This window comes from Aphelocoma coerulescens, chromosome 3, assembly GCF_041296385.1.
Source record: "Aphelocoma coerulescens isolate FSJ_1873_10779 chromosome 3, UR_Acoe_1.0, whole genome shotgun sequence".
Lineage (NCBI taxonomy): Eukaryota > Metazoa > Chordata > Aves > Passeriformes > Corvidae > Aphelocoma > Aphelocoma coerulescens.
This window is the reverse complement of record NC_091016.1, coordinates 17308032-17328821: the sequence shown is the minus strand read 5'-3', so window position 1 is coordinate 17328821 and position 20790 is coordinate 17308032. Positions and strand designations below refer to the sequence as shown.

At 41.1% G+C, this 20790-nt stretch overlaps 1 protein-coding gene across 1 annotated transcript in view; it reads left to right on the top strand.

Moving 5' to 3' along the window:
- SUSD4 (sushi domain containing 4) overlaps positions 1 to 20790 on the top strand; it is a 69059-nt gene that overhangs the window by 36020 nt on the left and 12249 nt on the right. Inside the window, exons 3-5 of the mRNA XM_069009247.1 lie at positions 4113 to 4325; positions 11582 to 11761; positions 15117 to 15305. Of these exons, the coding sequence (XP_068865348.1) occupies positions 4113 to 4325; positions 11582 to 11761; positions 15117 to 15305 (582 nt within the window). The remainder of the gene's footprint in view (positions 1 to 4112; positions 4326 to 11581; positions 11762 to 15116; positions 15306 to 20790) is intronic.

The window sequence follows — 20790 nt, the reverse complement described above, 5'->3', positions numbered from 1 at the left end:
TGGTTCATTTTATATCCCAAGGAGGGCATTGCTTATTTTTCAATCTTCTCATTAATTTTACATTATGTTACCTGACTGACAGTACCGAGTAATTTAGGTAAAACAGGCACCTGTTTTACCTAATGTGCTTGAGGGTTATCCAGATTAAGAGCATTGCTATTTTCTGGTTGGTTCAACAGTAGAAATATGGGAAATTGGTAAATACCAAACCCAAAATATATTCTGTGTCAACTGCATGCTTTGCTGGTGATGACCTTATGTGCTCATTACCCTTGCCAAGAAGGCGTTAGTGTCCATGATATTTTACACAATATCCCTTAAAGGTGCCATGATACAGAAAGTCTGCAACTTGGACCAAATATTAACCTGTTTTGATTACTGAAATAGTCAGTTCCAGCAATAGCATCCCATAAAGTTGCTGCTAATGATGTAGTATTGATTATGATGGCTGTATAGGTATACTGTATAGGTAACATAGTAAACATGAAAGTTTACTACTTTATTTAACAAGTGTGTTGTACAGTTTTTACTGGTAGGTAGTGATGATGATTTCCCCTTCCCTCCTTTTAACCAAGAGATAAAGGCCAGTAATCTTCTTTTCCCAAAAGACTTGCTGAAGGGTTTGTAAAGAAACGGAATCCGTTGTAGTTCTAAGTTACTTTTTATCTTATTTGATATACTTTTCCTGAAGGATAGCACCTTTTTATTAGAGCCAAAAGGTTGGCTTTCCCTTCCAAAGACTTATATTGTGGCTGTGGCTGAGAAGTTTTTTGGCTGTTTTCATCAGGTTCTAAAGGGATTGAAGCATAAGATGTCTGTCTATGGCATCTCATCTATAATGTAGGATTACTCCTACCATTGGAAAGTTACTGTATCACAACTTGGAGTAGCTGCTCTTAAATGCATAGTTTTGAAAAGTAAAAGAAACCAAGGATTGTGAGAAAAAAATAAATTACCAAGCTGTTTCTCATTGAAGATGTATATTTACAGATTTTTGATGGAGTGGAGCTTAATTAGATGAGATTATATGGAAAGGATTATTATGTAAAGGGTCCAAGTCTGCTATCATTAAGAAGAACTGGAAGATGGCAATTCTCAGGAATGTCTCAGCACTATTGTTCTTGAATATTGTAGCAGAAGTTTCATCCTTGAATTGGAAAAGACTGATGCACTTAGCTGTCAGCTAAATAAGCTGTTGAAACTTCAGCACAGCTCTCGTGCAAGAGAGGAGCAGCCCTGGTGAAAATCAGAGCAGCTCCTGGCTTCTCTGGATGGTGGCAGTTGCTCCTTTGGAACACCTGCAGTGCTTGTTGTGCACTGGAGATCCTCAGCACAGGGGCAGCCTCTCCACACCTCCCTCATACATGTCCTTCCTCCTTCCCAGCCAAAGCACAGCCTTGGCTTCACTGCTTTGTGCCCGGGTCATCTGCCCCTTCATGAAGAAGCTTGACATACATGTGCCTTCCACTGATTCCAGTAGGACTTGGGTTTGGGCCAAGTCTACTGTTGGTATCTATGGAGCAAAGATGGGGTTAGGGTTTTGTTTGCTTTGCCTTCTTGGCTTTACTATGAGATATTACCATATTGCATGTGTAATCTGCCTGACTGGCTCTTCCCTAAGGCTTTTTCCTTCTTCCTTGCTTCAGGAACAAGCAAGGAGGCAGTGATCCTGTGCCGAATCCGTGTTTCATCTCTTATGCAGTAGCTAAATAACAGCTGGCTACTGGCTCTATAGAAACTAGAGGGTGCATAATTCAATTTTCCTATTCGTGTTCCAGTTTCTACTTGGGAATTCCCCTTGGGGATAGATTTGTCTGCTCACTAACTGCACTCAAGAAGAAGAGAGACCAACACACTGCAAAAGTATCCCTAGGAGGAATGGAAATCTTTGCTTGTGAAAGGTCACCAGAAAAGTGGCAGTAGGGTCACAGAATTAGCCTGCACCAGGGAAGAAAACATTCTTGCCTCCCATGTTTGGTTTTGTGCTGACAGGCACAAAATCTCTAACTTTGCATATTTGACTTAATAAAAACTGAGAAATGAGCTTGGCTCTTTTTTTTTTTTACCAGGCAAATTGTGTGTGACCTCAGCACCTTTCCTTTTTTATGTTGTTGCAGAGGCAAAGTAGTAGGCAGTAGTGTACTTTTCCCTGATGCAGCTAGTGAGAAAGGACACATATCTCAAGGTGGGTTACAATATTCCTCACCTGACTGCAAATTCCGAGATTACTGAAGTAACAAAATTGATCTAAATGTCATGTTAGCCCTTGGTTTAATGGGAAATAATTAAGATCTTCACTGACATTATTAAAGAACGTGGGTTTGCTGTCTGAAGCATAAGAAACTTCTTTTTAATCTCTAGTAAAAATGGACAGCCCTTCTCTGTTAATAAGTATTGCCTGCAGCGTGTGATCCCATGATCATAATGACTGTGCTTCTCCTTGTTCATCCCATTGGCAAATGACAGAGAGTCTGGGTGATTTGCACTGGAGGACTTGAGCTGTGGCAGATCAGCGGGCGTGGAGGTCAGGGATATCTTTGGTCACTGCACTGACCTTTCAGTTCCCAGGATAAACTGCACTGGATGGAGGAGTGAAGCTGCACAGGAGCAGATGCTCTGCTGCTGTTGTGCTGTTTCAGCCAAGAGAGGGGATGCTGGTGCAGAGGGAGGTCCATGGGTGTTGGAGCACTGCAGAGGGGCAGAGAGTGGCTGTTTGTCATGGAATTCGGGTTGGGTTCTGTCCATCACGTCACCTACTGGGAATTGTAGCCTGGTTGGGGAGTTCAGCGCAGGACCTGGAAATCAGACATGTGTAATCCACCCTGATGACCCCAGAGTGTGTCCTGCCCCTGCTCGCAGGAGCAGGTAATGGGACATAGGACACAGTGGCTTGGTGTGGGCCTCCTGTATTCCTCACTAGCAGCTGTCAGCCAGGGGACTGAGCAGAGGCATTTAGTGCTCAAGTGCAAGAGCCCTTCATCACCTTCAGAGCTCTCCATTTGGCTGCCACAGCATCACAACGAGCCCTTGGCGGAGGGAATGATTTAGCCTCGGGAAATGGAGATTTATTTCAAAAAGTCCTTTACTGTAATATCTTCCTTCTCTCTGACTGCACCATGGAGGCATCTCATTCTTATCATCCAGGAAGTAGCTGAGGCTCCCTGATACTATTCTTTTTAAATCAAAACATTAAAACTACCATGCAATGATTTTCACATTTTCCAGGCATCCCTCCCGCTGGTATTAATTGCCCCCCTGCTGTTCCTGTTCCAAGGCTATTTACTCTTTCTGTATGCAGCGCTTGTTCAGTGCTGCACGAAACCTTTGCTGCTTTGCAGTAAAAAAAAAGCTTCCGCTTATGCAAATGGCATTGAAATGAGTTTGATAAAGTGATAAACAGTCACATTTAATGATTGAAACTGTTGGGGTTTAGTTTGTTATTTTACAGTTAATTTTGTGAAGGTAAAGGGCTTTACAAACTCCCTTCTGGTGTCAGTGCAGTAATACAGCATTCCTAGAACAGTGTTTGCAAAGTGTGGTAGGGCCACCAAGCCAAAGTGATAAGGAGGCCACATTCATCCAGCGTCTCAGTGTCCCTTTCCCCTGTGGCAGATCTCCCTTCCATCTTGAAATCTCCCTGTACTTAGCAGTTCTCCTATTTCAATTACTGTGTCTTTGGATGGCAGTTAAGTTTCATGCCCCTTTATTTCCTCTTTCCCTCTGCTTCTGACACATTATTATTCTTACTAGTGACTGCACGAGACCTCCAAAATCCCACAGTCCCCAAAAGTAATTACAGATACATTACTGAGCAATCCCCACTGGTAGGCTGGGTCAAGTGCTTTATTTTTATCCAGGGCAGCTGCCAAGGAGTGTGGTTGACTTTTGCTTCCCCAGTAGCTGCATGAAAGGACAGGAGTATTTCTGTCTCCTGAGCATTTCAGCTGTAGCTGGGGGTGGGTCCTCTCCCAAGTCTGGAGTACCTGGTACCCAAGCAAGGTTGCTCGTGGTCAATATGGAAGATACAAGGTCCCCATGAAGATAATGGATAAAGATAGAAAAAACATGAGGAGTAAATGAGCACAGTTTGATTGTGTCCTTGTCTGATGCAGGGTTTGATGACCTGCAAGCATGTGCTGATCCTGGAGCTCCTGAACATGGCTACAAGACACCCAGCGCAGGTGTTTTCTTTGAAAGCGTGGTAGTCCGGTTCCATTGCCAAGAAGGATACAGGCTCAATGGTACTTCCAAAAAACTTTGTGTGAGACACTTTAATGGCTCCCTGAGCTGGAAACCCAGTGATAAACCTGTGTGCCTACAAGAAGGTAAGTCAGTTTTCTTCAAGCTGTTCACCATGTCAGTTCTTCTCACTTGTCCACGTACCATGTCTGTGTATCTCTGGACAAAACACAAAAGGCTGGAGTTCATTTCATTGTGTCTTATTGGATACATACTTTAATTTTCCATACATAATCCTCGTTTGTCAGTTAAATTTGTACCATGAGAGGCTGTGTGTTGAAAGGGACATAAAGAAATGTGAAAACAGAAGATAACGTCCCCTTTTAACTAGTTACAAATTGATGCAGAGAGGAAAACAACCTTCACTGTAAGTTAACTGTTTATTAAAGCTGCCCACTTAATATTCCTTTCTGCAATATTATACTAGGAAAATACAATCAAATTCCAGTGCTACTACTCCTGCTAATCAGGAATTTTAAACAATTGTATTTTATGACATGTACATGAGTCAGTAGGAAAATCAAATACACATAGACTGCAGGAGTTTAAAGCCAGGGTAGAAGTTTACTCTGAGATAATTCAGACTATTATGGCATAAACCAATTTATTTTCATTGTATATTTGACATTGTATTTGGTTTTAAATAATTAGGATGTTACATTGCTTTCTTCTTCTAGGTCTTAGAGGCAGGATTAATTTGAATTTCATAACTGTAAATTTTGGCCAAAGTACACCCAAGCAGCACAAGTTATTTATTTCACCAGGTATATTAAAGATATAACCTGTCCTTGTTGTTGATTTATTTTTGGTCAACAGAGCTATTAAAGTCAACAGACATGAAAAGTGTTAGTTAAATAAAGTGTTTACATTTTAGTGTTGTGACTTCTCCACTGAAGACATTAGCCATTGCCTCATTGTCTTCATGGTGGAGCAAGATAAATTCTATTTTGGGTTGCCTTTCAGCATTTAAAATTCGATAAATACATGCACTTTATTCAGAGGTAGTTGAAGACTTACATGGCTCACAAACACACTGCATAGGATCAGGCATCACTCAGTGTGTATGAAAACTGCAGGAACTTGTTTGTGCTCCTGGGGGCTGGGTGTGAGAATCCCTTAGGAAGCCAGGACAGGGATGAGCCACAATAGGGACAAGCAGGGCCTGGGACAACTGTGCTCAGGAGGTGCATCTGAAGGGAACCACCCTAAACAGTGGCCAGTGTGAATGTGGTGTGTGAGGTATTGGAGAGGGTAGCCAGAGGCAGCTGGTAAGGAGTCCATGGCTTTCAGGCAGCTGGCCTGTTGGCAGGAGAAATTTAGGTAAAATGTGTTCTCTTGGACATGTGTGAGCCCATGGGCTACAGAGCCGTGAGGGGAACAGTTGTGAGCTGTCCCATGAGGTGATAGCTGATGTCTAGAAATAAAGGCAAGGGGGTGCCAGTAGCACCTCATCATATGGGCCATGTGGGTCAGGTTCAAAGGAACAACCTGATGCCTTTAAAAATAACTGTGTATGAACGTAGTGCCCCTTCCTGTGGCAGCCACTTTTCATAAATTACTTTGTCTCTCATCTCATGGTTATTTAAGAAAAAATACATGTAGAGTGACAGCAGCCTGTGTCTAAACTGGCTATTGGAACTACCAGAAAAAGCTTTAATGCTTGGAAATTCTGTTTCCTTAAGCACAGCAGGGAGCTGCTAGGAATCTTGATGTGCATCTTTGAAATGTTGCCTGTATCATCCACTGCAGTTGTTAAAATAAACATTAGTATGTTTCATTAAGTATTCAAACATCTTCCCAGGCCCTCCAGCCCAGTGGAAATCTGTGGAGGAAGTTTCTGATCACAATGCCATCAGCAACAAAACTGCCACCAATGTCAGTGTGATCAACACTTGAGCCAGGTGTTTTCAAAAGAGAAAGAAATTGGAAGATGAGGATGTGATTGATGATGTGACAGCAGTTGCTTTAGAGATAATAATTACTTTCCAGCACAGAGCACTTAAAAAGGATTGCTAGCCAATGCTCTGATCAAGCAAAGCACTTAAGCAGGAGCACAACTGTAATTACGTGATTAGTCTTGTTAAAGTTCTGTGCTCAAAATTAGGCAGATGCAAAAATGCTTCTTATTATTTGGACCAAAGAGTAGGACCCTGGTTTAGGATTTAGTGAAGCAAGTGCTTAAGTACTTTCCTGATTAACATTATAATAATACCTCAGGTATTAGATTACAGCATTAATTCTTAGTTCCAATGCACAGTAGCACCACTGATTCAGAAGAAATACCAAGCAGAGGCTCAGTGGCAGTCCATGAGGCTTAAGCATTGGCTTAAGTGATTTTTAGACTGATCCTTTTGCATACTGGGAGCAGAGTTGTGAGAGAGGGCCATGGTAGGGAGGTGGACAGTGTAGGAACGTGGTACATCTGGAGACCAGTTAAGAGAGAATTACAACAGGGTTTGTGATTCTCAGCTGCCTAATGACATACATAAAACTCTTCATTGCAGAAATTCTGTAATGATATATAGAAAGAAATTGGAAATTTCTAGCAACTTCTGGAGAAGGGAGAAGTTAATGTTTTCCCATTCATCATTACCTATCACAAGGTGGAATAAACTTTACGCTGCATTTACCATTTACGGCGGGGGCTGGCTGCTCTGTGGGCTATGGTATGCTCTACACGCCTCTCATCCCGGCATATATAAATGTCAGGCAGTGCCAGCTGAGCCTGAACAGTAAAAACACTCCATAGTTTGGAGTTCATTTATTCTCAGGAGTTTGGATTCGGCGAAGGATAATTTTATGTCTATATGTTATGTACGTTTAATTGTCGTTATGTGTTTACTAGCACAATCTCTAATCACAAATGGATGCTATTTACCAAAGGAAGCAGAGCAACCTGTTTCAGAATGTAATTGATTTTAGAACTAATACATTTGCCTGGAGCTCTTCACCCAATCAATTTGATTTTATAGGTCTGTCATTTCTCATTAAGAGGCAGGAGATTTTAAGTGTCAGGACAAGAATGAAGTTGCATGACTCAGTGTCCAATAAATGCCCTGTCAAAAATCTGTGTGCTTAGAGTTATGTTCTTATGTTGATGTACAGCATGTTGTGACTGTACCTTTCATCAGCTCTAATACGGTTATGCACATAAATACCAAACCTCTGAGGTAGGAATTTTGTATTTACTGTTTAAGAGCAGTATGTCATGTTGTTCACACTTTAATCTAATCTTCTCCCACTGTGATAATGTGGCTGCTGAGGCTGTTGCCCTACTTGGAACAAATGCTAGCTCTTTCCTATGAGATTGAATCTAAATTTACAGTCTGCATGGAGATGGCAACGAAGCGAAGAGCTGTGCCCACCTCTCCCTGTGCTTCTGCAGGCAGACACCTTGGAGATGTTCTCAGTGCCTCATTCTCCCACTGACAGGGATGATAAACCTGCAATGAAAGTAGTGGACTAGTACATGGTTTGGCTACAGCTCTCCTGTAGGACATTTAGCCCTCCATTTGCTTTGCCTTTGTCCCTGAGTCTGTGAGATGACAAAAGTATTTTTATTTCCCCATCTCTTATCTGTCTTGCCCAGTGTTTTCTGATTCTTAAGCCTGGTTACAAGCACTCTATGATACTTGTAACCAGGCCACAGGTCAATGGCCACAGGTCTTAGGTGAAGTCTCTCTGCACTGTTGTAGTACAAGCAAAAACAGTAAAGAGAAAGTGTTATTCAATATGCACTAAAATACTGTGTTTTCCATCCATGGAACAATCCTAATAACACAGTACTGTGGATTTAGCACTAGTAAAAAAACCCAAGAGACAATATTGCTCTTAAATGTTTAATTTCAGGAGCACAGGGTGTAGATGAGCTGTCCCTGCATTAATCCAATTCTTCATTATATTTCTTTCATCCCTCCTCCCTGTTTCTCTCTGTTCCAGCCTGTCAGTGGTGTGATTCGATGTACTCAAGACTAATTCAAAGACCTGTCCACAGTGAGATACACAGGAGCACCAGGCCTCTGCATTTGAATTTATGTACAGATCATAAACAAAACAGTGCCAGAGCAGAGATTGGGACACTGTTCTTCAACTGTACACACTCTTACAGTGTTGGAAAGGTCCTTGACGTGGTTTTGGCCAACATCCAGTAGTACTCCCAAGTAAATCCTACAAGCACTTTCTTGGATTAGCACAGAACCAGGGACAATTTTTGGATGGTAAGGGCTCACCTGCAATAGATACAAGCCATCCCAAGCCAGCTGGTACCCATGGATAGTGTGGCTGTCTCCATGGTGTCTAGGTCATGCCTTCCTTCTGAGTAGCCATTGTGGTCCAACTGCTCTTGGGAGGAGGTAGGGTGGTCCTCCTTCCCCATGGGCTGCAAGAAACCATTCTGAGAGGTTCTGCACTTGAGCAAAACACTCTAACTGTACTGTTTAATGAATTTTGTTCTTCAGACCAATCTTCCTGTGATGGGACACACACTTGGTTTGCTAAAGCCAAGAGCTTCTAATGTACAAATCTTCATGAAAGTTAGGTCAAGGTGAGCCCTCGTGCCTGTCAGGCTGTTGAGCCTACTGGCTGTACCCCACCTCTTTCTGCCCCTGCAAGATGAGAAATGTGTCCTTTTGGCTGGCCCATGTTAATACTCACACAGTAGATATAAGCAGATCATGTAAAACTGCCAGAAAGGAGTGTAAGTCATAGCTTTTGCTGTTCGATGCTGGTTAAAGACCGTGTATTCCCTTAAAGGGTTTAGCAGCTTCCACGGATTTGCTGAGAAGGACTTAGAATAAAGTAGTTTATTTTCTAGGACAGGACGTTTTAAAATTCAGTCACCTCCTTCCAGCTTTTCCAAGCAGAATTGGTGCCAGCTAACCCAGTTGTTTGTGGAGAGGCGGCTACTGCAGTTTATGCCTGACTGAGTGCTAAACAATATGAATTCAGCCAGTGGGAAAGCATTTGCTTGCAAGGCATCAGGCAAAAGAGCTGTAATATTGTGGCCCATTGGTCTGGCATTTAGCTGGGGGTTGTAATAAGCCTGTTATCAAAGTCAGCCAGGATGTGGCAGGTGGAGGACGGTGCAGTGAGCAACTTATCGCTGCTCTCTGCCAGCATCTACCCGATTAAAATGATCCCATCTACAGCTGCTCCTTGGAATAATGGGGATGGAGTCGCTGTGATAGATCATTGTTACAGAATCAATTTCCCCCACTTTGAAAGTGAGATTTCATGTTTTACTGTGCTGTGTGTATACACACCTCCTTTATTTGTATAGCAACAGAAAGATGTTGTATCAAGAGAGGGAGCTGTTTGTTCATTGACGTTATCTTCTGGCATCCATCTCCAGCCTCCTGCTGCGTGGCTGCCAAGCAGGTTCTCCATCTATCTCATCCCGTCCTCATGGGGAGCCCAGGACAGCCTCTTCATGACAGCATTTATGGCTTAGTGTAAGGCATTACTTAGGGGCATCTTCTGATGTCTTCTCTGCTGATTAACTTGCTAGAGAGGAAACTGTTCCATCTTTGAAAGTGATGTCTGCACCCTCACCAGTGTATTTTATTTACAACCGCCTGTTAGGGTATGGATCCTCCCAGACTTGTGCATTTATAAATGAACAAGAAAACTTACAAATTCTAAGAAAACTTCTTGCTGCAGTTTCTCAGCCTGCCTGGCAGGCTGCCAGACCTTCCCACTACCAGCAGCAGAAGGCACCTGCAGCAGCTGCCAAGAAGCTAAAAAGTAGTAAGAGGAATGGGAGAATTTTTAACTAATACAATGCTGAGGCCCCATACCAAAAAGTTAGCTAAGTACAAAGTATTTTAGAAAACATCCCTAGGTACAAAGTATGTTTTAACTGGGGGAGCAACACTGTCCCCCTTCACGTTAGTAAAATTTAGTGATGAAGTCTAAGAGTAATAGATCCCCCCTAGTTTGCCTAACTAAATAAAAACATAATGAAATACATTAGCTCTTATTAGTTTGTGAGTGCTGTGCTAAATGACAGTTTATCTTTCTTCTACTTGTGCTTCTAAACAAACAAGCTGTCACTACCACTTTGCTTAGTGCATACTAGCAATTAATTGCTAAATACAAATTTAGCTTTGCCTCTTCCTCTTTAGCAAGAATTACTCATGAAAATGGCAGAAACTTTCTCCTCTATGCAAGTCTCAAGGGGGATTTCTTTTTTTTTCCTTAATAAATACAGTATTCCTAAATGAAGATAATTGTTTCTCATGGTAGAAGTGTTGGGGGAATAAAACAGCATAACACAGGCTTGTCATACTTTTTCTGCCTTTCTTTTGTTTGAAATAATGTCTTGGGTTTTGATGCCTGGAAACTTTTATTACCATCTCTGTCATGGAATGACTGCTGGCAGACAAACAAAATTTTTCCCCCAGTATTTAATCTTTCCCTCTCTTCTGTTTCATCTCACGTTGCCTTTATGATGAGGATGAACTTCGAGTCACCCGGCCTATTCCCTCATACCCTCATGGCTTGTTTCTCAATTATTCAGTATTACTAGGGGATTTTTCCCCTGCTTCACCCTTCCACTTTACACATCTTTCAGTGTTCTGAGTATTATTCTGTATTTTGGTGTCTTTGGCAGTGGTACGTAGAGTGAGATACATGACTGACTGATGCATGTGTCGCAGACAGGTACTAGAGCCCATTCCTGTATATCACTACAGGTTTGCAGTCCCTTCTTCAGAGCTTCTACAATCACTTGGGATACTGCTCAGGACCCTAAAAATCATGTCCTCTAAAGGCATATGAATGCAGGCACATAAAACTATCTGGTTTACAACATAATCAAGGAGTTTAAAGTGAAGGCATTCTTGTAATGACCTCTGTGGAATGGAGCTGGATAAACCCGTGTAAATGTACCAGATTTTCATCTGTCTCTCTGCTAAAACTGCAGTTTTTCTGTGTTCCTTGTGCCATATCTGTATTTTATCTTTTCTTTCGTCCTGTCCTTAGTGCTGTCAGAGTCTGCCTTCACATGGAACCTTGGGATAGTCAGACTTTGTGGTCTAATTTGCAAAGGTGATGCATGGATGGCCAAAATTAACCACAGTCTTCCTAACAGCTCCTAATTTTGTTGGTTTTAAAAAAGCTGGGGAAACAATCCGTTATTGTAGCACCTGAGCTTCTCCTGCAGTGCTATAGACTTTGTAAAAGGTGGTTTACTAGGGAAAGGACACCTTTACTGAAATGCATGTATTTTCCGAACAGTTAAGCAGAGCACTTACATTAAATGCTAACTTTTGTTTAAGAGCTTGATTACTGAATAGCCAGCCATGCTTTTTTAATTAAGTTACTATTTCTTTTTCTCGTGAAGTCACAGATTGCCTTGTTCCACATGTTGAAGATGCAGAGGTTCATAACAAGACATACAGGACTGGCGATAAGTTAATAATCAGCTGTCATGAAGGATTCCAGATCCGTTACCCTGACTTAGACAACATGGTTTCCATATGTCAAGACGATGGAACATGGGATAATCTACCCATATGTCAAGGTTTAGTACTCCAGCACGTCCTGTTTTATAGCTCATGCATCTTGTGATAGTTTGCCAATATTTTTTCCTACAGTTGTAAGAATGTCAGTGATCTGATAAGCTCCACAATGCAGTGTTTGAATAGTGCTGCTGCTAAGATTCTTTTGATTTCTCTCCCCCTTAGCTCACTGCAGGAAATGTGTCGCTTCCTGAACATTCCCATGCTTATAATACTACTCTAAATACTGCTTTTTTGTTTGCAGAGCTAAAATCTGACACAGATACACTGCATTAAAAAGTAAAAAACAACCAAGGTAATCAGTCAGAAGTTCTGATGGGCATCTTATATTTTTTCGCCAATTAATTTTTGAAAAGATTAACTGCACTTTATCTTTCTTTGCCTTGTGCACAAGGCAGGGGTAGAGGAGAGAAGCTGGAACCTGTTATTCTGTCAGAGTTTTCAGCAAGAGCTGTTGATTAGATTCACAGTCCATTAAACCTTTACGTATTGACTGAAAATTCAAGGTGTGCACAGGAATGATTTTGGCCAGAGAAGCCATTAGCTGTAGAACTAGAAATATCAACAGCATGGGATCCCAGCTCAGCTTGGACTGTGAGAAACGGCTGGGGGTAAGCCAGCTTTAGTGAATGGAAATTCAATAACCCTGGGCTCCTTTTTCAAATTTCTAATAAGCACATCTGAGTACCACTGACTTTGTTTTAACCAAGTCACATCTTGGTAACAAGCTTGGCCCACTGAACAGCAGCGAGAGATTTTAACTGAGGAGCAGACAGGATTAGTCCCAACTTTCCTCAAACCCATCTGTCGCCTCCTAGAGCTAACACTGCTCTGTAGGCACTTAAATTACACCATCACACCAATTTGCAGAGTCAGGGCAGGCAGACAGAGGAGCTGGGACATTTCTCAGGAGCGATAGCACATCAGACTGTCCCCCAAGATCTTGCCTTAGACTACGGCAGAAACTTAGACATGTTACCAGGCTAGCTCAGCATTTTAGATGCACACATTGTCTCTGAACAGGCCTAACAGCAAAGGGGAGGTTTGGCAAAACCATAGCAAAGTGGATGGCAGTTTTGGGATGTCTTATCAGTGATGGCATCACGTGTGGCAGTATGAAGTGTACAGCCCCTTTCTGTGGGGGTGCACCTCACATCAAATTAAGGTAGATTAAGGCTGTTGCAGTAGGGGGAGATGAATGCTTAAAAGATGGATTTGCAGATGCTGTATTTGCCAAAGATCCAGGTGAATACTTGGGGACAATATTTACTGGGTAAGCAGAAGTAACCCAAGTACCCTTTGGCTTGTTACTTCTGTTGCTGTGTTTATACTGTAAAACACAATCAATTGCTCCTACTCAATAGTCAGTATTAACTGCTTTTCAAAATAAAAGCAGTGCTAATAAACGTTAAGAAATCAATTGCACAAGACCCAAGTGGTGTGATTACTAGACAGGCAGAGAATAGGCAGTTCAGATTCAAGACTCTGCCATATGTTGCCAAATTCTTTAAAGTTACTGCAGAATTGTCTCAAGAAATTTCTTTTTGCCATGTCAAGCACTTGTAAGACCAAAGCCACTTGTCTACTTGCTCTAGGTAGGCTGTCAGTTACATTTCTATGGCCCTTTCATTACAACAGGCAGGGAAGTCTTATGACACTAAGATGCCTTTTTTCCCTGCCAGAGCAGTGGGAAAGGATTGTAGAGTGTATAAGAATCTAACCTCAATTTTTGCCATGAGCTAATAATATTAATTACTGATCTGGAATGATGTGAGTTACTTAGCAAAAAAATGTCAAAATGAAGTTTTTCGAGCAGCTTGAGTTGTTTGGAGACCTAGGAATTTTCACGAATGCTTGGCTGTCATACAGATTCAAATAAATCTCTCTCCTGCATGACCAGGAACATAATGAGCATTAAAATTCTGAGGCAGCAGGACCAAATTTTCCCTGATACAGTTCAGAGACGAGTAAGCTTGGTCTCGCTTGGGCAGTCTGTGCTCTTTCTGTCCCACTGGGGGCTGCTTATGTTGTCCTGCTTGATGGGCTGCTCAGTTTGCAGGAGTTAGTGTGTTGTGTGTGGGGCATTCTTGATCAGGGTACAAGCAGCAGCCAGCAGATAGGATGCTTGAAGCTTTATTTGAGCAGGGACATAACCAGCTGCTTAAACAGCTATCAGAATCATTGCTCTGGTGGTACAGCGTGCTGCAAAAATCTTTCAAGCTTTTTCTCAATGTTTTCTTTTGGTTTTGTTTCTCTCCCTCAAAAGACCATTGCAAGGAAATGGCCACTTGAAATGCTGCTGAGGCTTTTATTTTAAATGCCAGTAACTTACAAGAAGTTCTCAGACTGATTTTTGTTTCCTCCTCAGGTTTAAAATTATGGGAGTCCTATGAACATCCTTTACAAATTCCTAGTACTGGCAAGAAACCTATTTATGGACTGCCATAATTCAGCTTCCATTAGTCACATAATTCTGAAATATTATTTTTCATTCCCTGATTACTAGTCATCTTTTCTCCACATTATTGCAAATTAAAAAATTAAACAGTATCAAGTATTACCCAGAGGTTCATTTCTAGGGCCATGAGGAATGACATGTTACAAAGACATGCCATCTGTTAAATTCACTGCTCTTTGTTGCCCCAAATTTGGTTGGCGACCATTTAACTGTCACTGCTCAGTACCATCCATGATACAAATGCCTCAGGAGTAATTCCAGAAGTAGAACTGGAACATAGTCTCTGATTCTGACTACACTTACAATTTCTGGTGATAAGAGGTACCTTAACTTTTTGATAACCTAGTCTGAGACCTCGCTTAATGTTTATCATGGGGCTGCTCCTAGGGAGTCATGTCCCTTTAGACTTTCTCAGACTGGAATTTCAAAGTCGTTAATTCTGCCTGCAAAGCTTTTACAATTGCATGCACTTTGTCACAGGAATGGTTTTAATATTTTAGAGGGTTTACATGCCTGTCATTTTTAAGAGGAGGAATAAAACTCACCGTTTCTATAAATGACAATCTTTATTTATTAAAGATTCTACCTCAAAAAGAAATTGCCATCTGCTGAACCGGTGAATGTTTGTTAAACAAAATACTGTCAGTTTCAGAAAACCTTTCCTGTATTTGTTGGGAGTGAAGCCCATGCTAGCAAAGCGTGTGGGCTAAACCACAAAAGGGTTTGAAACAGAATAATGAGGCAGATATATCTGAGGGAGATCATGCAGACATGCCATTCATAGTGGAGAGGATGAAAAATATCACACTCCTCAGTTTAGAAACTGTAACTGAGATGTGTGAAGATGACTGAGATAAGCACTTGATAATAAAAGAAACCTCCCTCTTCTTAATTTGCAGGTTGCCTGAGGCCATTGGTTCTTCCTCATAGTTACATTAACATATCTGAGTTCGGGGCCTCCTTCCCCGTAGGAACAGTGGTGTATTATCAGTGCTTTCCTGGATATAAACTAGAAGGGGCAGAGATCCTTGAGTGCATGTATAACCTTATCTGGTCAGATAGCCCACCTAGGTGCCTTGATGTGGAAGGTAAATGTCTTACTGTTTGTTTATCTTTCCATTTTGCAAGATCTGCATGCTCTCTGTGATTTTAACTCAGGGCAGTGGCTATGGTTCCACTCGCTGTGATGTTTCCAGTGGCTGTGCAGAGCCTGTCAGGGTTCTGCTGTGTGCAGCCTGCTGTGCTTCACTGGACCCTCAGCTCTTGGTGTTCCCTGAGTAATGTTTGCTCTCGCAGTGTCCCAAGTGCAAGAGGGAAAGCTCCTAATGATTGCTTTGCCCTTAAAATACAAACTCTCTGCTGCCTTTTTGAGCAGAACACTGAAGAAGTTACATAACTCACCTCCCTGTGCACCTGGTCAGAGCTCCTACACAAATGTACAGATTTCCGTGACAAGCTAAAAAATACTCCACAGAAGGTCTTAGTTAGGGCTGTGCCAGCTGCAGTCATTATTTAGCACCACATGGTGCTGCACACCTGAGTATTTGCTCTCTCATGGTAGTTAACCTTAAAGAAGAAGGATTGACAACTAAAACGACTGAGCTAATTTATTGATGAGGAACATAAAAACGATTCAGTGTGAAACAAAGGTAAATCCTACTGAGCCAAAAGGCTCAGTGACTAGAGCCTGTGACTAGAGCTGGGATGGAGGGTGTTGTAGTGCATTTATATTTGCATCCCAGATATTTAAAACAGAGATACTGGATAGATTGCTCCATACTTTGCCAGAACTGCATAAACTACTCTCCTCCATCTTGACATCTTGAATGAAACATCCTAGGGAGTCAATGAGAATCCAGATAACATCCTCTGCATTTCATTCCCCTAAAAGAACTACATTTTTGTTCTATTTCAAGCCTGTAAGGAAGCTATCTGTATGTAGAATTTAGCTAAAAGCAATTATAAGAATTCATATGTGATGCTTATGTCACTGAACTAAGTGCTAAGCATTCTGGAAGTGCAAAAATTTGCCAAAAGCATCAACAAAGTGATAAACTACACAAAAATAATTAAATGATCCTTATTTTTAGCTGGCAATTCAAGTTCCAAAATTCAAAAATGCCTTTTCAATTTTGGAATGACAAAACAAGATGATTTTTTGTTTGTTTATTTAGCTCACCATGAAAGATTAATCCTCATTCAGCTAAGCCATTTTTGGAAGGCTTATTTGTTGTTGTTTATAGCTTGGAAAACACATTAAAAAATCAGAAGGGCCCTGTTAGGCTTAATCCAAACAATATAACTGAGGCTTAATCCAAACAATATAACTGATTTCATAAAAATGACTATTCTTCATTTAGAAAGATAAGAGCATGAAACTCAAGCGTGTGAAGCAGAAAAAGTTGTCTTACTGTCACTTAACACAGGTGAGCATTCCAGCTGCTATCAAAATACCTGGGAAAGCTCATGTGCTCGTTTCTTGCTTGTATTATAAAGTCATAGAGAGGCTCTTTTCCTTGATAGTTTAAAACATGAGCCAAGAACTTCTGCCCTGACAGTTCTACACTTTAAATAACATGTCAAAATTTATCATCCCCACTCAGCTATGATGATCTGTGATGGGGGCATCAGTGTGTGCCAGAGGCTGGGCCAAGGCCATCAGTGAGGCCTCCTGAGTTCTGATTTTGCTTTGGCCTCCTTTTGAATCACTTTCTTACTGCTCTCTTTAAATGCCAGACCTCTCCATGGTGATTTCACGTGGACATCCCATCAGTGCATGCGTTGAGTGAACCACAGGAGAGCAAAGTCTGGAGCACAACACTTGCAAGAGCTGGTTTGGCTCAGTTTTGGGGCAGAAGAGAGAGCTTCCAGCAGCACTGAAAGGTCACCCCTGACAGCTCCCCTTGTGAGCTCGGCCGTAGGGCTACTTCAGCAGGTGTGCAGTGATGTTCAAAATGAATCCAGATAGGGTAAATCAACTCAAGATGCCCTTGTTTGAAAGTGCTTGTTCAAGTGATTTATGCAAGGAGTGCCAGTCTCCAGGAATCTTGTTACAATTCACTACTCTTAATTAGTGGACGAAACTCTTTCCCCTGTGTATTTTTTTATTCTCCACCTCGCATTCCAATGTCAAGCTCATTTTTCAGCATTCCTTTTATGTGTGCGGTGTAATCTCGCCAAGCAGTATTTTTCACAGAAGAAGTCTGCAAATAACAAATTAATTCCATTTATTTCTTTCCATGTTCAATTAAAAATGTATTGTAATGACATTTCCTGCTCAGTATTTTAATATGGTAATGGTTAAAAGCAAATGACTGCTAGGAAGCTATAGCAAACCATTTGAGAGCTTTTATTCTCCTATAAACAATGCTGCTTACAGCTTCCTCATTTAGATGTATGTTCTTGTTGAAGCCTCCACAGAAGGGATTTCCTAAATTTGTTTGTAGTCACAGAAATACTACATGTCAATCTGGTGAATTTTCCCCTCTTTGTTAGGGCAAAATAAATTCTGAATGAAGGGTTTGTAGCTCTATTTAAATAGAAGGTCACACCAGGGACCACTCAGCTCCTATTGCACATCAGGCTTTTTAGTGCTTCCCAGCCTTACCCTCAATATTGCCAAGCACGGAGCTTCCACTAGCTCGGGTGAGAGACTCATTTTTGCTGTTAGAGAAGGAGGTTTTTTTCTTATAAGTGAAATCAGTGCTGCTTTAGTCAGAGCAGTGCATAGAAACTGTGTCACCTGGCACTGAAGGGCAGCCAGCAGTGCAGAGCTGAGCAGTGACTGCTCAGAAACAGCTGTTTGCATCTGGCCAGGGCAGTGGTTATGGCTCTGGCAAAAAAGGATGCCTCTAGCTCAGATTGCCAAGTGTTAGCTGGTGTGGGATCCTCTTCTTAAATGGTTGTACTTTGCCAGATTTAAAACATTTGGATTGATTTTTGAGTGCCTGCCTCAAGCTGAATCATTTGGGAGGCTTCAGTTGAAATGGTTGAGCGATATCAGATAAGGACAGTAAAAGAAACAGTGGTGTTTTACCAGTGCTGGAAGATTTTACAGTCATTTAGAGGATAAGATGAAGCATCTTCACACTGAATTTTCTTCTTTAACTTTCTTAATTTCCTTTTTTTCTAGTGGACTTCTACAATTATGCAGAAACTTTTTAAACCTTCTTTTGTACTGAAACTCAATAGACACTTCCAAGAAAATTGAAGGAAAATGGGCTTTGGGTTTTTTTATATGATTTTTAAATTACCTATTTGGGGTTAATTATCCATCTGTAGAAACTGATGTTAGTGATTGCCTTCTGTAAAATCTGGTATGCAAAACATGGGTGCAGAATTAATGAGAGTGAAGAATATCACATGGGATATAAACATCAATTGTAAAATAAATCAAACGGCTTCCAAAAACATTGGAGGAGAGCAAACACTTAAAAACATACCTGTATGGAGCTCTGTGAAATGAAACACTTAAAGCCAGGATATGTTCATAATAAGGTACTTTAAGGTGAATAAAGCTATCACAGAGGATTTGGAGAAACAAGAAAAAAAGAACAAAAAACCCTGAACCCAAAAAACCCCAAACCAAACTTGGCCACGAGTACTTTGGGAATGTGACCTGCGTATGATTACACTCCTTGCCATCTGGACTCTGTATTTCAATTTTTCATGCCCTCTGGAAGTCTTCCAGGAAGATGTAAGGAATAGTTCTTATGAAGAACTGGGTGGACAGTGGCAAGGGAGGCAGATGAGGAGAGGAAAGGCTGGGAGAATTTGATTATAATGCTAAAAAGTAAGGCAGTTGTAGGGATAGGGTCATTGGGAATTCCCAGCTTTGTATTTAAGAGTAAAAGGGGAAACAGGTTGATTCAATTTGCAAACAATATACATGATCCTGTTACTTAGAATTTATTGTTTCAGTATCATCCCAGCTGAACAGAAAAGCTGGTCTTGCAAGGAATGAAATATATTGCAATATCAAAAACTTCATTCTGCTTTCTGGGACCAGCAGATCCTCTAGTTGAGGTTAAGCTTGAAAGAATGTAAAACAAAAAATATTTCAAATTTTTGTGGGTAGATTCGAAATTAAAATGAAATAAACATGAGAAATAGACTTCAAAGGGGAGGTTCAATAAGCAGAAGAGACTAAAAACACAGAAAAAAAAAATGAAGGTATTTCCAAACTCTGGAATATAAAACCATCTGATTGTGAGGGTAGATGAAAAGATACAAAGCTAAGCAACCATAAAGGTGCTGAAAGGATTCTGAAAATCATAGAAACTATGGAAAAAAGGTAGGATAAGGAAGGAATTAAGAAATTTGTACAACAAAGCCAGAAGTGCAAGGGATCCCAAACCCCCCTTACCTGGGCACCAGGAGATTTCTGGAGAATAAAAAGGGGTTAGTCAGATGAGAATCAAAACCAACAAAGTATGCTGCAGAGAAAAAAATACTGCAGAGAGACAGGTAAGAATACAGAACAGAGCTTTAAAATTTTTCTGCTCATAAGCCTGGGGACAGACACATAGGGGCTGATAATTCTGATTTATAGCCTAGCAAGTAAAGAGTATGAAAGAGGAGGGTGATATTACAGATGAAATTCTGTACAGTTCAAACAGTTCAAAACAGAATAGCTGAAACTTTGTAACCAGTTATGTGCAAGATACTTTGAAGGAAAACTTCGCAAATCTGCATTCTTCTATAACAGTTCCTAATGCCACGAACAGTGATTGACACCGAGCTATCTATTTGATAAACTAGGCACTTAAAATCTTTTAAGTTCTTGAAGGAACATAGAGCAGCACTCTGAGAAAAAAGGATAGAAGTCAGCCTGTCATCAGTTATGCTCAGGAGATGGGATGAAGTAAGCAATCCTAAGCCTGAGGTGTTGTACATCGGTACAAACACATTCTTCTCTGTGTTTCTTTGCTGACGTTGAGAAGGCTTTAGATAAATTCCAACATGACAGACTGATGTGTATCCTCAGGGAAGATAATGTTGATGCAGCACATCTCCAACAGATAGAAGTCCTGTAGAGGGAGCAGAGGGCAGCAATACAAGGAAGTCATGAAACACTGTGGTATTGAGAAATTAAGTGAGGTAGATATCAGGATTCTGTTTTAGGTTTGCACCTACTCAGCTTGCAGGCAGGAGGGAGAATAAATTAAATACTGCTCAGCTGCTGAAGAGGTCATCCAGGTTAACTGAGTTAATGTTAACATAGGACATATTGATAGCCTGGTTTCTAATAGCTCTGACTACAGTGGTATTTCACTGCCTACAGCAATACTTGTGACTCAGAAACTACAACCAGCAGTAAATGCTCAAATAGCACCAGACAACTATATGTCTAAGGACCTTTACTAGGGCAACACCTTTCTGTCAGTGACACCTTTAGTCTGATACCCAAAGCATTAAATAGGCAGACAGTGTCTCACCCTGGGGGTGCTTGTAGCAGAAAGCAAGTCTGATGAAGAAGTTTAAGAGGAGAGTTTTCTTTAGAAAAAGTCATTCAGTAATTCTGCTTGCTTCTGCCCTGTCAACAGTTAATTCATTCATCACCCAGGAGTGCAG